General features: G+C 52.6%; 1 protein-coding gene across 1 annotated transcript in view; it reads right to left on the bottom strand.

Moving 5' to 3' along the window:
* GPC1 (glypican 1) overlaps positions 1-18,880 on the bottom strand; it is a 180,047-nt gene extending 161,167 nt beyond the window's left edge. The window contains exon 1 of the mRNA XM_064516962.1: positions 18,519-18,880. Within this exon, the coding sequence (XP_064373032.1) occupies positions 18,519-18,675 (157 nt within the window). The 5' untranslated portion in view covers positions 18,676-18,880. The remainder of the gene's footprint in view (positions 1-18,518) is intronic.
* Between the last annotated feature and the right edge of the window lie 1,197 nt (positions 18,881-20,077).

Below are 20,077 nucleotides of genomic sequence, written 5' to 3'. Positions count from 1 at the left end.
TCACACTACTGACGGCCATCTTGTCCTCCACTTTGAGTTACTTCTACTGGTTTTCATTCCTAATTAGGCAGCTTCAGGACCTGGAAGATATGGCTACTTGTGATGGACAGAAGTCTGGAAAAAGCTGAAGTGAAGATGTAACTGCCGTTTTACTGAGACTCACAGACACTGGGAACCTGCAACTCTCCTACTCGGAGCTGACTACCATGGTGTGGTGGCTCCACTGCAGGATGGCCTGCCTTGGTCTCAACGGGAGAATTTGTGCCTGCAAGCTTCCATAAAAATAATTCATCTTTGTAGCACAGGATCTAGCTTTCCAGTAAAGATCACCACCAAGTGCTGCACGGTCCCCACCAGCAGGACATCCGAGCACACCAGTCTTCTCCGCAGCCTGGGAGAACAGCTGTCTACTCCACAGCAGACAAGGGGGGCAACAACCTCCGGGCTGGAGCAAAACGGGGAGCCCAAGGGCAAGTGCATGGCAGCACTGGAGACCCCCCGGCTCCCTGAGCCGCAGGCCAGGGTGCTCCCCAAGGAGCTGCAGAAAGGGCTTAATGCCACTCCAGGACAGCACAGATTATTTCCAAAACCGGGCAACACAGGGCAGCAATAAAACATCATTTGGCCTGCGGCAATGTACAGTTCTGCCCCCCGGTGAGGGGCCCAGAGGGGCTGTCGGGGGGATGGTGGGGAAGGACAGACGGAAGGACGGACAGAATCTTCCAGGAAGACATTAAAAGATTTCCTTTATAATTCCCCCTCTAACACATGCCAGGACACCAGCGATGCTTTTGATCTCTCCTGCTCTCTTTGACATTGTGCAGCATTTCATGGCTAGTGGTGTCTGGGGACATGCGGAGATGTTCAGCAGACCTTCACGCACTGGACTGGGATAGGAAACGACTGGTTTTGATGACCTGGTTATCTCCTGCAAGCCCATATCCCTACAAGCTAGTCTGCCAGGCTGTTAATCATTTCTGCACTAGACAAGAAGGAATCTGTGTAACTGAATTATCAATAAGGGATCATCTACATTAATGTAGAAAAGAGAAATTCAGAACAGGCACAAGCACCTGGACAGCTGGTTTCAGTATAGTGAGCTCAGCAGCACGTCCCACTGCTCTGCTGTTCTCCAGAAGAGTTTTACAAAAGAACTTCTTGAGCTGCTCCAACCGTGTTTTCTTACCAAGCAGCATCCTTTATTTCCTCAAAACCAAAGTCTGCTCTATACACAGCCCTGAGAATAAGAGATAGGCCCTGAATATCTGTCACTTGAGAGGTTAGCTTAGCTTGTTTTTAATAGGCTGTGGTACTCATAACCAGTTTTAAACTGACAGGGGAAAACGATAAAGAGAATGAGATCTGTGTTTCTGAGCTCACATCAAAGAGGAGCTTTAAAGCATCAGTAAAGGGCTGCCAGAAGGGGAAGGCTCTACCCAGCAGCCTGACAAACCGGCTTCAAACAAACAAGAAATAAATAGCGTCCCCAAACAAATTAACCAGCTGGGGAAAACGTTAGTCAAAAAGTAAATATTTCACACAGCCCATATCTGCTGAGAGAGAGACAAAACCAATGAAACAAAAAAAATCCCCCAAAATGAAGCCACACAATACCCAGAAAGCTTGATTACAAAAGAGCTGGCTTTTTCGCTGTAGAAGGAAAGGATTTTGAAGCGCTTACAGCTCTTTTCTGCACTGCTGCCCACGTTAAAGTCCGCGGCAGCGATCGGCTCCCGTTACGCTGCACAGACTCCGCTCCGCGACAGGGCTCTCTCTCACACGGCTTCTTTCAGCTTCCTTTGCACCCCCGGCTGCTTCGCCCGCCATCGCGCGCCGTCAGGATCGAAGCCCAGGACACAGAGCGGCCGGCGCCCGGATGAACACCGCTCCCTGACGCGGGCAGGCAAATCCCCCCCAGCTGCTCCATTTCGACCAAGGCCCCGCGCGAGACAGGTACGCGTGCCCCCCCGCCACCCAAACAGGGCCGCTTCCAGGTGCGGGGCGACGGCCAGCGGCTTTCTCTTGGCCTTTGCCTCCCCCGAAGCTGCACCTTGCTGGACGAGCGGCTTCGGCAGCCTCCGCTCCTGCTGCCCACCAGGCTCGGGCCCCATCCCCACGTCACCCCGAGCAGCTCCGTTTCCTCGCCGAGCCGCCTGATGCCGTCCCGTGGGAATCCCTCTGGGGAAAAGAGGCTGTGACCGTATCCCCAGACCTTCACGGTGTCTCCCGAGGGCGGCCCCTCCGCGGCAGTCGGGCTTACAGACAAAGCCCGTCTCCAGGTTCAGCTGGCCAGGTGACCCCCGGGAAGGGCCACGCAAGCTCACAAACATTATCCATCTAAAATGGATAAAAAAGTGCTGCTTGGCCCAGCGGGTGGGGGACTTCTGGAGCTCGCTGCCCCAGCAGGTTGTGGAGGCAGGTAGCGTCCAGCCGGTTTGAAAAGGGATCAGGCAAATTCATGGACAAGTCGGTGAAGGACTGGGCAGGGACGTCACCCCGACGTCCCCACCCCAGCAGCTGTCGGTGTGGGGAGCGCAAAGGGAGAGACTGCGGGATGGTGCCAGGGCCACGCGCTCTTCCTAAACACCCTAACTACCCTCCTCTGCTCTCCCTGGGACGGATGAGCCATCAGTCTGACCCAGTCAGGCATTTCTTACGCTCCCAAGCGGCAACTGCCGGGCGCGAAGGTCTCCGACACACCTGCAAGGGCCAACCAGCCGCTGCGTACGGCCACAGGAAATCCGCGGGCGGCCCAGAGCCCTGCGTCTGCACCATGGCGAGGTGGAAGTCTGCAGCCCTGAGCCCCGGGCACTGCAGAGAAGGTCTAAATTAGGGGTGTCTTCACCTTGCTCAATTCTTTGTGCACACTTTAAAGTCTAAAGCATGGTGCCAGCGCAGTGGGTAGAGCCCACTAGCAATGCTAGGGAAGCTGGGTTTGCAGACGATGGCCATTGCAAGCACACTCGAACATAATGAGGGGAAGAAAACAAGTCACCCAACACATGCCAAATTTTATGCTCAGCTTGACGTGTTGCATGTCTGATTACTGCAGAAATCATTTTGGGTAATTATGGCCATCTGTATCCATTACTACCGTTTGTGTGTATATTCATGGTAACTGCACATTAACTAGGCATACAACTGCACAAACCTTTTAAACACCTAAAAAAAGCCCCAGAAAACAAAACAACAAAGTAACTCCATCAGCCTTCTCTAACCTTCACCAACTATTCACAAGAACACATTTTCTCCATCTGTTAGATGGTCACCAAGAAAGATGCAACCGGCCTGTGGTCACAGCACGGCCCTGCTGTGGTTATGAACTTTGTTTAAGCAACTTCACAGCGTTACGTAGCAGAGACTCGGAGCACGGCTACCTCCAAGCACACGACCACGGCGTTTCCACAGGATGGCACAGTGCTTTTAGATTACCTCAGATGACCTTGGGATTAGAAAGCACCACTCCTAGCACTCATGTTTTCAAGCCGAGAAGGGGCTACCGCATGCCCCTGACCAGGGCAGCGCAAGCCTGTGTCCCATGTAGCACCTCTCACCATGGTGGCTCCTCCTGCAGCTTCCGTTTCCAAAGCAAACTCTTCACACAACAGTCGACTACAACCACACTCACATGGCTGCTGTGCCTTGGGGCTTCACTGACACGTGGTTCTGCCTTTAGTCCGGTGTTAGGCATTTAAATGTAGGGATGGAGCAGGAGGTTAGGCTTCCAAACGCCAAGATGAACCATCACAGAGGAGGCACCAAGACCGGGATTGCAGTCACAGCGCTGTCCTGCTCCAGCTGTCTGTGACCGCTGCACCGCAGACCACTGGTACCAGCTGCTCTGCCACCAGCACCGCCAACACCACTCCCCTTGGACATCCGAACTTCAGGCAGAAAAAAATCCACTCCAGATCCTGGCTTACACTAATTCCTTATAGTATAGCATAGGCTGGCGATGCTCCGTCTCAGGCAGAATGAGCACTTTAATGAGTATCCCATCACTTTCACTAGCATCCCATCCCTTTTGAAGCAGGTGTTGGTGTGAAGGGGTAACAAGCTACAGGCCTAACAGCTTTGGCCACTTTTCATTTGTGATGGGGCGGGGGGGGGGGGGTGACGACAAACATTTCAAATCATTGTGACATATATGTGAAACAACCTAAACCCCTCCTCTCTCTGCACTCACAAAACGCAGCACTCGGAAAGCTGCTACAACCCAACCAAGTGCAAAACGCTTTCAGCATCTGACACTGCACACTCTTTTGAAGCAAATATACCCTAGTTACCAAGTAGCTCCAGACAACTACAGATTTTTCTTTGGTTCCCCTAGAACTATGAAGACAATTTTCCCTATCTCATTTAAAAAAAAAAAAGAAAAAAAAAAAGTATAGCCGTAGATGCTGGCTGACAGGCTGCGGTGCCTTGTCAAAGGGGACCTACCAAAATACTGTGCTTGGACCGTAACAGGTGTTGACCAGGCAGCCCGCGGCTGATGGCTTTCTGCTTGCTAGGACATCTTCGGACACCCGCCACCCCCAGCCCCACGTTCCTGCAGCTGCAGAGGAGTTGTGACCGCTGCATGGCGGGAGCACAGACCACCACCGCCCAGTGCCCGCCTGCGGCTCTTCAACTGCTGCAAAGGACTCGGGGCCAAAGCACGTGGCAGTGATGTACGGGAACCATGAACAGCTCTGGGTGACCCTGCTGCAGGCCCACGCCAGCATCCCTGTGCATTAGGCAGGCTGTTTTATACACCAACACCTTCCTTACACTCTTCTCCAAGCACTTAGTATTTAGCCCCCTTGCAAGACAAAAATCAAGCTGGATGCAGCTATGGTTTGGCCCAGTACCTTATTAACCAAGGAAAAAACCTCTCAACCCCCCCTAGATCTGAATGCGATACAAGCAATGCTGTCTTCCCCCGCTCCTTCGTTGTCCCCCGCGGGAGGCAGAGGCCTTTCGGAGAGGCTGCGCCCCGGGGGCTCCGGCTGACCCGCTGCAGCCGGGAGCAGCCGCGCCGCAAGCGGAGGCTTCCTGGGGGCATTTTCCCCTCCTGCGGCTTGGCTGCCTTAGCCTTGCTGAGTAAATAAGTCACCCGAACAACCCCCTGCATCCTCAGCCCCTCAATCATACGAGAAGCAGCAAAAATGCTGAGTTAAGTGCAAAGTAAGCAGTATTTTTATTTGGTTAATTAGGATTGCTCATCAAATGGAGACAAAAAAGTGATTTAATGCAGAACTGGTACAGGTAGTTGTTGCATAAGTACATTCCTGCATATTTGGCTACTTCAGGAACCTTTTTAATTAACAGTTTCTCCTCAGCTAAAGCATGCCATAGAAAACAAGGAAAGAGGAGTTTCACATAAGGACGCTGCCGAATCTCTCAACTGCCAGCTATTCCTTTCTTCAGGGAAGATTTTAAATTAAAAGCAGATTGTCTTCATTAGCGTTACCAGAAGCCATGCAACTGCCAAAGCTGACAGAAACACAACTGCGATTTGCAGATTTGGCAAGTGTCATTTTCTCTTTCTGCAAATGTGGGTAATGTCATTCGTACTAAGAAGGCCTTTGTGGGGGACACTGTGCAAAGATCAGCTCCTCCCCTAGGCGCGGGAAAACATCTCCAGAGGAGCAGCTTAGTATGCCAGGGATCTCTCCCTGCAGTTATCTGTGAGAAAGTGCACTGCACTGAATTTGTGCTGAGAGCAGACAGGCAATAGGAACTTGATGACTGAGCAGAAGACAGCAGCCCACCCATAACACCACTTCCACACCGGTCTCTGACGTACAGCCATACCTAACCTCTCCATGAAAGGCTGCCAACCACTTCGAAGCCACTCAGTACCATTTCCCACTGAAATCTCTCTAGTCTCTTTCCTTTGCTCTAGTTGAAAAAGCTGATAATGCACTGATAGGAAAACTATGTTTCTGCTGAGAGCAACTGTGTTTGCAGGCTTCATGGTCTGCTTCAGCATCTTAGCCTTGGTGATAGGGGAAAGCTTTGGTCGTGTTTTCCCTCTCTCAAGTTTTTGCATGGATAGCCGCGGGACTGGTCCAAGCTAGCCTGCAAGCGCACATGAGCAGGCAGCGACGGATGCACCGTCCGTTGTTCCCCTTTACATTGACCACCGACTCCAAACTACTGCTCCCCTCCCCATTTCGTTAGTCTCCTGCAGCTTCTGGGGCCTGGCTGTCCACGCAACAGCCTTGAAGAAAGCTTAACACACAAGCTGTTTAAGCACATACTGTTGTATTCTAATTCCTGTTTCACGCCACACCATGGACTGAGCCGAATTACCGATGCGAAAACGAAGCGTTGGGGGGTGACGCGGATCCGCATGGACTCAGCTGGGCCGGCAGCAGCCTCCCGAGCACCGCTGCGACCCGAGAGCCCTTCGCCAGCACAACGTGGCCAGCGCCTGCCCAGGCTGCCTCACCCAAGCTTTCATGGCGAAAAGATGACCAAAGGAAGAAGGGGGGAAAAAAAAAACCCAACAGGATTAAGCAAAGGTAGAGAACTGGGCAATCTATAAACGCATGTCCAATGTTCAGCAGCATGGCACTGGAGACCACAGCACCTTGGCCAAATTATTTATCCCCCGGCTCTATTTGGAGTTGGGAGGTCTGAACACACTATTACACTTTGCAAGAAGTAGTTTAACACTGTAAATATTACCACAGTTGGAAATGTAAAGGCTGTCTGTAATAATTAGGATTCTACTACATAGGATTTTATTAGACACCATCTTATAATCAAGATAAAAATAGCAGGCTACGTAGTAGTCACTGGTTTCCTAACCATCTAAAAATAAAGCAACAGACATAGTGCAATTCCAGACATGGAACCAACCAAAATAATACTAACCTACAGTCAAGGCTGCAAAGGTGAGAGCTGTACCAGCAAACTTTGCCTCTAACCTAGAGTTAAATGCTAGTGTCTCTTCAATTTTGGTTTCTATCTTCAACAGAACTGGAGAATCCAGTTTTATTTTTCCCTGGACATACAATTTTCACTCAGCAGCCCAACTCCTTCCTATCTCGCAGTGAACACAGTCCATTATCCATTGAAGTAAGCTCTAAGTAATGAGTGAAAAATAATTAAAGAAGTGAAAGGGATACAGATTAAAGGAATTTATTATTTCCTGACCTGCTAAGTAAATTGTTTAGATACCTGCAGTCAATGAGTAATGATGAAACAAAACAAAAAAACAAAATAAAGCCAACAGCAAGCTCATAAAACCTGTTAAGTGAGACCCATGTATCTCTGTTAGGTTGACCAGCATGGCATTTTAATCAACAAAAAGCCCTGCCTTTACCCATCATGAGTAACGGAGGTACAATGTGGCCCTAAATTATGCTGTTACTGTTTATTATTCACATATCATGGTGGCGATGAAGATTTACGGTCCCATCGTGCCAAGCAATGTATAGCAAAATATAGTGAAATAGTGAGATATAGTACTCCAAGACATTATAACTTAAAGACAAATCACAAACCTAAAATATTACAATTTAAAGACAGGCATGCACAGATGGGGGTTGGAAATACAGACAGATTAAGCAACTTGCCCAAGGTCATGCCAGACATGTGTGCCAGAGCAGAAAATTGAGCTTGGATCTCTAGAGCACCAGCACAGGCTGTGTCTCATAGATGAGAGCATTACTTCTTCTCTTTGAGTTTCACTAGATGCCATATTTCATAAACTAACCAGTAAATTCAGAAAATACAAACATTGCATGATAATACTGGAAGGATTTCCTTTCCCCCCTGCTCTTCCCAAGACCTTCAACAAGGATGAAGCTTGATCTACACATACCCCCAATTTATCAGCATATGGCACAAATGCAACATTTGCACAGAATCACAGAATAGTTAAAGCTAGAAGGGCCTCCTGGAGTCACCTAGTCCAACTCCTTGCTCAAAGCAGGGCCAGCTAGGATCCTATCCACTCAAAATTTGAATAGCTTCAAGGATGGAGATCCCACTACCTCCCTGGGCCTCTGCTCCAGTGTTTGACCACCCTCATGCTGAAAGAGTTTTCCCATGTATCAAACTAGAATTTCCCCTGTTCCAACTTGTGTCTGTCACCACCATCCTGTCCCCATGCACCCCTGAATCCAGCCCCATTTCCTGTATTCCCATCGTAGATAGCAATGGGATTTCCCCTAGCTGCCTTTTCTTAATGCCCAACAAACCTAATTTTCACAGCTTCTCCTTGCATATCATGTACTCCAGCACCCTGACCATCTCAGTGGTCTCCTCTGGATTCGCTCCAGTATGGCCCTGTCTTTCTCATACCTGGTAGCCCAAAACCAGGCAGTGCTCCAGACACAACCTCACAAATGCTGAGCAGAAAGGTAATAATCACTTCACACTTTTTTTCCCCCCATAAAGTATGCAAACGGTTTGTTTTCTTTAACTGATTTTTGTATTTTTGTGCATTTTAACCACACAACCCCCGCATCCTTCAGTTCACAAATAGAACAGAAATGTTATCGTTGCATACCACTCCTAGAAGTTTACTGCTACGCTTCTAGGGCTCTCACAGTACACATACGACGCTGGATTAGTAGAGCCACCACTGCTGTGGTAAAGAGCAGCAAAAAAGGGGATTTCGGATGCCTTTTTCTTTAGCTGGCAAAAAGGACAGCCAGACCAGACTTAGTGACACAACATGCTCAAAAGGTATTGGTGATAGCAGGATAATACAGGATACCGCAATGTTGGATATACAGACCCCAGCACATACATTTAGGAATTTTAGTCCTAAACCCTGTCACAGGCTGTAACAGTAACACTGAAAAACCATTTAATTTATGCCCGTGGCAGAAGACCGTCAGTGCAATGCAAACAGCAGCGTTACTTGCCGAGATGCACCTCAAGTCCCCGGACAGCTGACCTGGGATCCCGTGGAAAATGATGCTGCCTTGTTAAACCCAGCAGCTTCTCTCCTGGTTGAACATCGAGATGCGCCTTGCTTCTGAAAGCATTTGCTCTATGCTTGTTTTAACAAGAGCCAAGTCACAGCGTAATCTTTGCTTGTTTGTATTTCCTAGCACCTGCGAAGACTTACTAATGGAAATTTCATTTTAATTAGCCCTCCAAAAGTGCTCTCCACATTTATTTTAGGCTTCCCCTGAAAGTCCTGGCCCACAAGGCAGCAAGAGCGGTGCAGCCGGCAGCGATCCCGACGTGAAAGCCACGGCACAGCACGGAGACGTTCGAGGCTTTAAACCCTGCCCAGCCGAGCAGGGCAGCATACGCGGGGGCAGCACAGGCTGCCGCTGCCCTCCTGCCCGGGAGGGGACAGCCCGCTGCGCGGCCGGCACCGCTGCAGGAGCACACAGGGGAGCACAGATGGAGGGAGCAAGCCTGAAACGCGCGTGTCGTACCCCGCACCTGGCCACGTCCATGGCGCCCTTTCAGGCGCAAGCTGCTCCTGACGTGAAAGGCACCTTTGCACCAACGCTGAAGGTGGAACCACGGCATCTGCTCTTTGGACGAGGATGAGTCACATTACTGCTTACAGACACGTCCAAGAGCCGCACCGACACCTCCCTGCATACTGCTGCTCCCCAGGCACGCACTACGTTGAAGCACAGGCATCGCCTTGCACGCGACAGAGGGGTCATGCAGGCGCGTGGCAGGGATGTGCGTGTGCGAATGCGGGGCACCTGGCCGAAAACCAGAACTCTGGTATCTCCTAAAGCATAACGGCTGCGCGTACCACCGCAACGGGCTGGGCGAGCAGCCTGGAGGCCAACACGCCGGCTCTCCTCCACCACAAGCCCACACGCCCGCCAACGCTCGCCCTTTGGGCGCTGGTGAGGCCTGCTGCAGGTCACAGGGTGAGAAGCGGCTGTGAGGCTTCACGGAGAGCAGCAAAGAGCAGGCCCCCAACCCACCGCGCATCTGGCACGGGGCGGCCGTCGCCAGGAGGAGCCACTTGCTGATTTGGCCAACTCTTCCCATACTCCGCAGCTCAGTGAGCCATACGCTCACGAGGAAACTAAACCAAGCCAGCAGCTGACAGCCCCTGCCCCGCTCTCCCACACCTCCCTCCAGCTCCAAGGCCCGGCACCATTTTGGCACCCCACTCAATCCTGCAGCATAGTATCACACACCTCAGAGCGGCAACCTGGCCACCGTGCAGCAGCATCTGATAAGCACCACCACGTACCACCAGCCAGTGCAAACTCCAGGGCGCTGAATAATTTAAGCCACACTTCCCACGCTCAGACTTTTCCGCTCCTGAAGTCAACGCGCAGCAGAGATAATTCAGTCACCAAGAACTTTCAACCGATCAAAAGAAAATCAAATACGACTTCCTAAGACGCAATGAGTCCAACCGTCTCAGCTCTGAACACCTCAAAGCCTAGAGGAGTGCGGGCTCTGCAGGGACGACAAGGCCGCGTCCGAGGGCTGACCCGGACGGAGCACCTCCGTGGTGGCACCTCCGGACGAGGAGCTTTCCCTGCTCTTGCCCTGGAGTGGGGACACCACGACCCGACGGGCTACAAAGACTCACACATACTCTTACTTTTGGCAGATCTGGGCTTAAACGCGTTCACGCCTCATGCTGGCGGCGGGTGAAAGCAGGAAGGCAAACGGGAACGCCATGTGCGCTCCGCACCCGCGGGTCCCCCCGCCGCCCCTCCGAGCAGGCCGCAGCGCGCGGGCGGCCAGCACGCTGCTGCCTCCCCCCGCGGCGAGCAGGGCCGCAGTGGTCCCGGGGGGACGGCGGCCCACGGGTTCCCACCATTGTGCAGCCCTTCCCCAAATCCACAGCAGATGAGTTTCGAGCTCTGGTTTGGCCTTACAGAGCCTCTGTAATAAAAACACCAGCCTCCTTCTCCCTCCGCGCCGAAGCCTCTACGAGACCTCCCACAAGCGAAAGGGGGGAGAGGGCGGTTTTCTGCAGGGCTTGCTTGGTATTCTGTCACGAAGCCAAGCAGATGTTTGTACAATATAAACTGGTTATACAACTGCTTTAAACGCGTGCAGCTGTGCGCAGGCGAGCAGCTACACCCGGGAAGAGCAGCGCCGCGCTCTTTGAAGGCGCTTCCATCTAGGGACTTGATCTACAGCCGCATAAAGCAAACTTCCCACGAGCTATTCAAACTCTCACGTCCCAGTTTAGCGTTTACAGGAGAGGAAACTGAGCTGCAAAGACAGAAGTGAAGTGGCCACTCCACATTCAGAGGGAAAATCCACGTCCAGGCTGGGAGCAGGAGCCAGGTCTCCCCTCTGCCAGCCCCGTGGGTGACGAGAGCACCCCGTTTCCACCAGTCGGCTTCGCTGGCGAGGCAGCTGGAAGCGGCCAGGGCGCAGAGACGGCAGCCCTGCTTTGCCACTTGCATAAAATCGGCTCTGCTAGGCTTGGCCCGCGCCTTGAGATCAAATTACACAATCAAACCACTGCAGACTTCGCTGCAACATGAACCAAGAGCAAAAAGGGACTGAAGAAGCCTCTTTTGTACCCATATTAAAAATATTTTAAAAAAGGAAAATTAACCTTAAATTTCTGACAGCATTTTTATTTATATTTTATAAATATAAATGTTGTTCATAAGTGGCTTTTGACTTAGGTAAAACTAGAGATCTAACACTCCAACCAAATTATACAGTATAGTTTTACAATCCTATAAAACACCAACTTTTTTGCAAGCTAAAATTATGTCATACAATATTTGCATTTTAGTCATATAAAAGATTGAGTGTGCGCATAAGTACTATCTTGTTGCTCCTTGAAACCCCAGTAAATACTTTTGTTTTCTTCCTTTTTTTAAACACTTCAGAAGAATGCATGGCAATTGAAAAAATGGTTCTACTCATGTTGCTAGCACAGGAGTTCATAAGAGCTGGGTAATTCTGCACTTTTGATTCATGCTGCACTGTATATGAAAAGGCACAAAAAATTAAATTAGTTTTATAAGCTCTGTACAGTCAACACAATTGTGATTAATGTATTTTCTAAAACACAGAGCTAGAGCATTGTGAACAGCAGCCACACAGCACAGTCTGCGTATTCAAATTGTAAGAAAAAAAGAAGTTTTCCATGTCTCAGAAATTCCCATGAAAACAGGAGCACATTATTGCGCAGAAGTCGCTGACCCAGCTCACAGCTCCGTCATGTATAGACAAGCGTTTTAAGTGTCTACAGTCTAAAGCTTCATTATTTTTTGCAGAACTCAATCTGGCAATGGAGGTAACCCGATTCCCTGGGAATCAAATGCTACTTAAAGACAGGTTTCACCTGTCATGGACATAACACGTTCGCAGCAGTGAGGTGTCAGAGTATATAGACATCACAGGAGAGGGCAGTCTGTCCTTCCCATGTGATAGGAAAGGAAGGAAAATCCTGGCTTTCACAGAGGTTTGAACTTTATTTTTTGGTAACTTTGAGGAGAAACGTCCTCATGCAACAGCAGCTAAGGAAAATTCTGGCCAACAAACCAAAAGGCAACAGAAGACCCTTCAAGTAAAGGCTAGCAGGCTTCCTGCAGGCTTTCGCAGCGACGGGGCACGGCTACCCTCCCAGCCATTGGGGAGATACAGTCAGTCCTCACTGGATGGACAGGGAGCCAGGAATGGGACTTCTTCCAGGGGGATGTGAAGATGAAGAGACTCCCTGACTTGGTCTACGTCACATAAATGTGTACAGCATCTGCTCCACCACGTTGCCCACTGGACCACTCTTTCCTCCTCACAGCTGTGCTTGGTAGAAAGCATTGGCAGGAAAAGCACTAGAAAAAACATCTTGACTCTCCTCTAACTTGGACAGGTGGAAACAAAGAAGGACTTGCTTTGGATTTGCAGAAAGAGAGATTCAACATATGCACAAAGTTCAGAAGCGGTGGATGAAAGTCAAGCATCAAGTGGTCTCCTCTGAGTTTTACTGCCATGCTACCAGAAGCAACACTCCCAGCACTTCCGTGGATTTGCATCCTGCTGCAGAGACACCCTCCCATGGGACAAGTAGAAAAGGCGACCACGTTTGCTATGTGCCTTTTGCAGCACACAGCACTCACAGGGACACCCAAGGACCTCTGCAAATACCAGAGGCACTGGGAGCTAAGCCTGGCTGGTTTGTGCCAGCAGCTGCTGAGCACCCCGAGCAGCAGAGGCCGGCGGCACAGCTGGCCACAGACCCCGCCACCACCACACAGCGTGCCGCGCTGGAGACGACTCTCTGCAGGGGCTCCCGGCACAGCTCCTCCGAGGGGGAGCGACACGTGCACGAGCCCTCTTGGACGCTGCCTGCAGGAAAGCAAGTCCCACACGGTGGCAACGCACGCCTCATTACCTACGTGAGCAGAGCCAGCAGGGCCCGACTGAACGCCCGAATGCAACGCTTTACCAACACCGTTCCCTCCGTACGGCTGCCTGCCTGCTAGGTGCACACCGAAGCACCACACAGCACAAAGAGGGAGAAACCCCATATACAGAAGAAGGTGTGCTCAACAGGAGCCGGGGCAGCCAGCGGAAATTCAAGGTGGTTTTTCAAGGAAGCCTGCAGATTGGCACACAACTGGGATGGCTGCTTCCCCACTCTTCCTTGAAATCCCCAGCCAGAGTTTCCAGCTCAGTGCTGAAAGTCGACACAAATGCTGTCCCCCAAGCAGGGACACCTGCCAGGTCCCCTCCCTCCTGCCCTGTTGCTCACTTCACAACACCAACACCCGAGCTGACAGCACAGTAACAGCTGACCCCCCAGCAACACCATCAGACACCAAAACCGCAGCACCGGCCCCAGCCCACAGCACAGAGGCTACAGCAGGCAGCGGGGTCGGGACAGCTCCTCGGACCAGCAGCTCTCTGTGACGGTGGTCATCCTTTCACCCAGCCTTCCCTTGCTATGCTGTGCCTATCGCAGTAGCACGCTGCGATAAAAGCGGTTCATACTCACCCCGCAAGCAGGTCGGGGCAGACCCCGTGCTGGCGGGCAGCTGCTCCGTGCCCTCCGCTTCCAGGAATCATTGCTGCGATTTGTGAGCAAAATAAAACTTCCATCTCTAAATACGCATTTTTGATATTCCAGTTTGCTGCTCCCCCCCCTCACCCTGCTTTTGGTTAAGTCAAAGCACACTTAATTATTGAAATTACCCAGAGGAATACATCTATCCAGTCCCGGCCACGGGAGATAATCGTACTGAAAGCAACAGAACATTAAACCAACTGTTTCGCGGTCCCTGCCAAAAGCCGTGCGTCTCCCATCAGACACCTCCTGCCTACCCAGAGGCTGACCGGCCTTCGCTGCTAAACAAAACAGAGAGCTGCGGGGCAAGGGCGCAGAGGAGCGAGCCGAGGTGAGCTCCAGAGTTTCCAACGGCAGGGAGGTCTCCAGCTACGTGCTAGTGCAAATTTTTCGGGAAAAGAAAATATTAGGCTTAATCATGTTTTGCTTCACCAACAAAAGAAGCTGTTGAAATAGTTTTGTCAGACACAGCTGATAAGGATAATTATGTGGTGAGAGCTTAGTCATCCATAGCTCAGTGACAGAAAGGCAGATTCTCTAAACAAACAGAAAAATCTCCACAAAGCAGAAATCCAAAGAATATCTAAGTATAGAGCTTTCCAGATTTTAAACACTAATTAGGGAAGCACTCAGTCCACTAAGACAGATGCTCATCCGAGTCTACAAGTAGGTCCTATAATTAACCACTAGAGGGAGCCCATTTTTCTCCATAAATGTAATTTTCATAATTATTTTGTGTGCACACGTTTTGCATTGTGATTGTTTTGTTGATTTCTCAATGTGTAAAATATGCAAATTAATATGAATATAGATTTTAAGTGAAGCTGATACGGAGAGATATAGTTCAAGCAAAGACTGCTCCAGCGTTTGCACCGATACACTTGCCAGATGGAGAAGAGGCACCAGTTAATGTGTTTTGCTTCATTAAAAATGGCACTCTAAATCAAGCAGGCTACAAAGGCCATTCCAATTTGCCCTTAAATTCGTCAGCATGAACAGGTTGATATTGCATTCAGGAGTTCACCATATACCAGCTGCCCTTGAGAAACCACGTCTGCATTTTGTAATTACAAACCAAATATAACAACAACCTCCAGGAGTGCAGGAGCAACAGAGGCTCCCCTTTAACTCCAGCAGTAAAGATCTTTCCCAGAGAGATGAAGAGCCCCACTGGGCACCATTTCCCTTACAAAACACAGTTATGCAGCCCAAAAGGACCAGGAGATGAAAACAAACAGTTTTGACTCCTTTCAGCTGAGGAACCAGGAAAGCACATGCTTGAGATACACAACTAGACGAGAAGCGATATTGCCTGGAGAAGTCCTGCTGGCTTTACTCCGTGCTCTGCCCTTCTTTGGCTGCATCACACCCCTCTTCTATGTCACCCAGGAGGAGGCAGGTCAAGGAAGGATTCACCCTGGGGGATAAACAAGCAAAAGCCTGGCCTAGACAGAGAGCAAGGGCCAAGCCTATCCATGGCAAGCAGAACTCACAAGCCTCCTCTAGCAAGTGAGGAAGCCACCTCTGCTCAAGCCGCTGGGGAGCGGTCACCCACCCAACGTCAGTCATCCCAAGCCACACCATCTGGTCAGTGGAGAAAGATGGATGTGTCCCCCAAAGCACTATATTTTCTGCAGAAGGTTCACTCTTTCTCCCCACAAAGTATCCCGTATTTTGTAGCAAACACAGAAAGGGAAAGAGGGTCATCTAACCAGAAGCTGCAGCACTCCCCAACGCACAGAAACCCTTTGCTCATGTTAGTATGTCTTAAGAAAGCCAAGACAATAATTTTCCCACACCCAAGGGGTAGGGAGTATTTCCCTCAGCATGCAGAACTTTCTTCTAGGCAGACCTGCGAAGCCGAGCACACACGTGCTTCTCGGGATTACTAACGTGAGCAGACGCTGCTTTCATGGTTGGGAGTTTTGCCATTGACTTTAAAGTGATGAGATATAACACCTTGCATTTTTCCTAAACCCATTTAACAACAGCTACTTATACATTTAGAGTGCTTCAATATGTTAAAGGCATTGTGCAAACATTAGCAAGAAAACTAGGAACCCCTTTCTTGGCGTTTCATGAGCAATCTGGTGGGCCGAGAGTTTATCCCTGCCTCAGATCCCCATCTCCTCGCCAGCTAATAACAGCAAGTGTGCGACTGCTGCTCCAACCCAGCTGAGCAGTCAGAAGCAGCCACCACCTTCTGCTGAGCTGTGGAGACTTTATATTAGTCATAATCCTCTTAAATCATAACAAAGAGCACAGATTAGAAGGTGTAAAGCGTGCTGTAACTGTGCTAAACCCAACACAAGGCCAGCCATTGCGGGGCGAGTCAGAGCCTGCGCTACCGGGGTGAACGACGCCTCTTTTGAAGCCGGGGTGCCTTTGGGGGTGCAGCAGCGCACGGTTTCGGGGGGTCCGGGCGCCAGGTCCACGTGTGGCTGCTCCTGCCCGGCTGCACCCGGAGCCACCGCGGGAGCACGGCAGCACCCGTGGGGCACGGCCCCGGGGCTCAGAAGGGACATCCGTCACCAGCAACGGGAGGGGCAAGGTCTCTGCGGAGAGGACGAACGTGAACGGCTGCTGCCTCCGGAGGGCTCAGAAATAGGACAAGAAAAGCTGTTGGCGCTTGGGGCGGCTCACAACCCCACTGGTTGCGCGGGGCCGGCCGGCTTCAGGAGACCCCAGCACAGGTCCATCCCTGAACCAGCATCCTCAGCATTTTTTAACTGAACCAAAAGTTGTTTGTGGATGTGTAGACACTGACAGGTGCCAATCCCATCTGATCTGACAAGACTCCCATCACACAGATTACAGTCCCCACAGCCAGCAAACTTAAAGGCTGGTTAAAAAGATTTGGTTAAGTGATGGCTGAATATTTCAAACGTGTTGAAAATTATGATATTGTGCAATATTGTACTTGTAGGGGGGGAATCTGCAGGAAGGTCAAGAGTCTTCTTGGGGGACAGGGAAACTAGCACCAGCTCCTGCACTAACCCGCACAACAGCTAGCAAGCGCCCACGACAACCCCACGCCACCCTTTACTACGAGCCTCGGAAGTTTTCATAATAAACTGTATCGATCAACATACAGTTTTAACCATATGGGATAAATACCACAACAATAGGAAAGGGCATTCCCAAAAACTTGTCAGTTAGAAGATACACATGCTAATTATCAACAAAAATCCAAGTCCGTTAGCTGTTTTAAATACCAGGCTTGCAATATTATCAGCAGCAGGGGTTTTTTTTTTGTGGAAACTTCTTCCCCAAGCACCTTCCCTGTGGTATTCCTCAAGTTTTTGTAACACGTATCTGGGCAGTTTCCCCCTGCTCACAGTACCAAAGATGCCCAGTTTGACACTGCAGGTTTCACTACCCCCTGCTTAAGGCCACCAACACACACACTAGCAGCACTTGGGAAACGAGATGCCCCCAAATCGAAATCTTGACGTCCCCGGTTCCTCCTTTCTGCACCTGCACGACCTGCCACACAAGGCGTTTCACCCGCGGCCGACCTGCGATACCGCGTACTCGTAGCTGCGGCTCGTGCGATCCTACGCGACTGCCCCGTAGGACCGTCGCGCCGCACGTCTCCATCAATATCTGGAAACATTCAGCCTCCCAAGCGCTTCCTAGCTGGAATACAGGACTGCCGCGGTATTCACACGTGCAATAATTAATATGCACATTTATAAAAAGCCACCTTCTTGCTTAACTGAATCATTAGCCTATTAATAGTGATGTTGAGACCATTCTGAAATTCTCCACTGTTTAATCTCAAGGATTGCTCATTCGATTTTGGAAATTCACTCGTGCTCACAACTTGACAAAGAAAGTACTAATTTGTTCACATTTAAGCGACATCTACTCGGCTCAGCCTTTTCCATTCACGGCTCGGATGACGGATCTCCCTGCCCGGAGAGCTACGCGGTGAAGCGTCCAGCCCAAGGGCTCCCGGAGCTCGGGCGCGGGCTACGAGCGGCGATTCTCCTGGGGTGTCACCGCAGCTCGGCTCCGGCACGTACGCCCGCACGGCGCGTGCTTTGTCTGGAGGGGGAAGCTCCCAAACTGAGGAGAAAGCGCTCGGATAGGGGTCACGAGCTGCTGTATCAAAACTTGGGCAAAGATAAAGGAAAAAGAGGGAAAAAAAGGCGTATTTTCCCCAGGCTTGTGGAAAAAGAACTGTGAAGAGGAGCCCGGTATTCTCTGGATGTTCCAGGGGCTCCCGACAAAGGAAACCCGCCGAGCCCTGTCGGAAGAGGCGGCCGGGTCTCCCCGCCCGGGCCGCCGCGCACCTGACCCGGGGCCGGGCCCCCCCAACCCGCCGCTCCGCTGCTACAACCGCCAGAGCCGCCGGCTCGGGGCTCGCCGCCCGCGCGGAACAGGGGCAGGGAGAGGAAAACACACAAATAAATTAGATTAACTGAACCGACCGACGCGCCCCCTCGCACGGCCCTGCGGCAGCCCCGGGAGCGGAGCCCCGCGAGGCCGGCGGCCGGGGCAGACAATGAGCGCGGCGCGGCGCGGCGGCACTCACCGGAGATCTCGGCCTGGGGCACGCCGCCGAGCGCGAAGCCCTTGGCCCCATACAGCTGCCGCACCTCGGCGCAGCTCCTCGCCTTGCCGCCGCTGTCGGCGCGGGCCGGGGGCGAGGCGACACACAGCAGCCACAGTCCCCACGGGAGGAGACGCATCCTTCTGCGCTGCGCCGCGCCGCGCCGCGCTGCCCGCCGCGCACGGGCAACGCCGAGGGCCCGGCGGGGGCAGGCACCGGGCGCCGCCGCCGCGCTCTCGCCCCGCGGGAAGCGCTTTGTTCCTAGCGCGGCTGCATGCCCCGGGCAGCCCCGCCGCGACGCTGCCGGCTGCCGACCCGCCGGGGCGGGGAGGGGAGGGGCGGGGCGGGGAGGGGCGGGGCGGCCGCGCGGGGCGGGGCGGGGCGGGGCGGGGCGGGGCGGGGCCTGCGCGGCGGCGGCGGCGGCTCCGCACCACCTGCGCGGGGCGGGGCGGGGCGGGGCAGGGCTTCCCCCGCCGGACGTGGCATCACGGCGCCCGCGCCAATCCCGCGCGGGGAGCAGCCCCGCCCCGCCCCGCCCCCGGGGGTCCCGCGCCCCCCCCGCCCCGCCCCGCCCCGCCCCGCCCCGCCGCCGGGGGTCCCGCGCCCCCCCCGCCCCGCCCCGGCCCGCGCCTGTCCCCAGACAGCAGAACCCGCCGGAGGTTGCGCCCTTGGGACGCGTCGTCCCCGCGGCTGCCGCAGGGCTGCTGGCTCTCCCGAGCAGCGGGGGAGAGGCGACGGCGGAATAACAGCCGCTGGGGAGGGCAAGGACGGCGGGAGGGAAGATGCGCCTTTCCTAGGAAATTGCCTAATGATTTCCCATGAAATTTTCCTAATTAAATCACCCGTGAGGTACAACCTAGGCGATCAAGAGGGCCTGACCGCACAGACAGGGAAAATCCTGCAATGGCTATCACAGCGACTCCAATGACCCCTCGCTGTGGCCAAAAGTTCACACAGCGTGAGTGAGAGGAGCCCGCGCCACCTCCCAGCTCATCGCTCCTTCACAGGCTACGTGGCACTCCGGGGCTGTTTGTGGCCAAGCCGTGGCCGCCCCCGGCCTGCACGCGGTGGCTGTGCTAGCCGCCCCAGCTCTCGCACAGGATCGCCCAGTCTCTCCTGACTGCGCTGAGAAGAACTAGCTGACGCCGAGTTTACGCGTTGCAGGGCCGAGGGGTGAGAGCCTGCCCCCCACGCGCATCCGCGGTCTGGCGCAAGCAGCGATGGCAGCCGGCCGGCCGGACCGCGGTGACATCTGAGCTCGTGCGAGGCGCCTCGGCGATGACAGGCTATGAACCCCGCGGGGCGACCGGCGCGGTCGGCACCTTGGCTCGGTAGCACCAAGGCTTTCGGTTCTCCCAAACTTGCTACGTCTGAGCTTGAAGCTTCCTTTGGGGGCTTTCCAGAGCGTGGAAGAAGGTCTTGCGCCTGGAAATACATGGGAAAATCTGCCACGGACGGATGTCAAGTCTGACCCACCCTGTTTTAAAAAAGGCTCTCTTTTATAAATGCATGAGAACTGTGCAGATTAACCGGTTTCTATG

This window comes from Dromaius novaehollandiae, chromosome 9, assembly GCF_036370855.1.
Source record: "Dromaius novaehollandiae isolate bDroNov1 chromosome 9, bDroNov1.hap1, whole genome shotgun sequence".
Taxonomy (NCBI): Eukaryota; Metazoa; Chordata; class Aves; order Casuariiformes; family Dromaiidae; genus Dromaius; species Dromaius novaehollandiae.
Note: the sequence above shows the minus strand (reverse complement) of the source record. Positions and strands in the feature narration are given on the sequence as shown.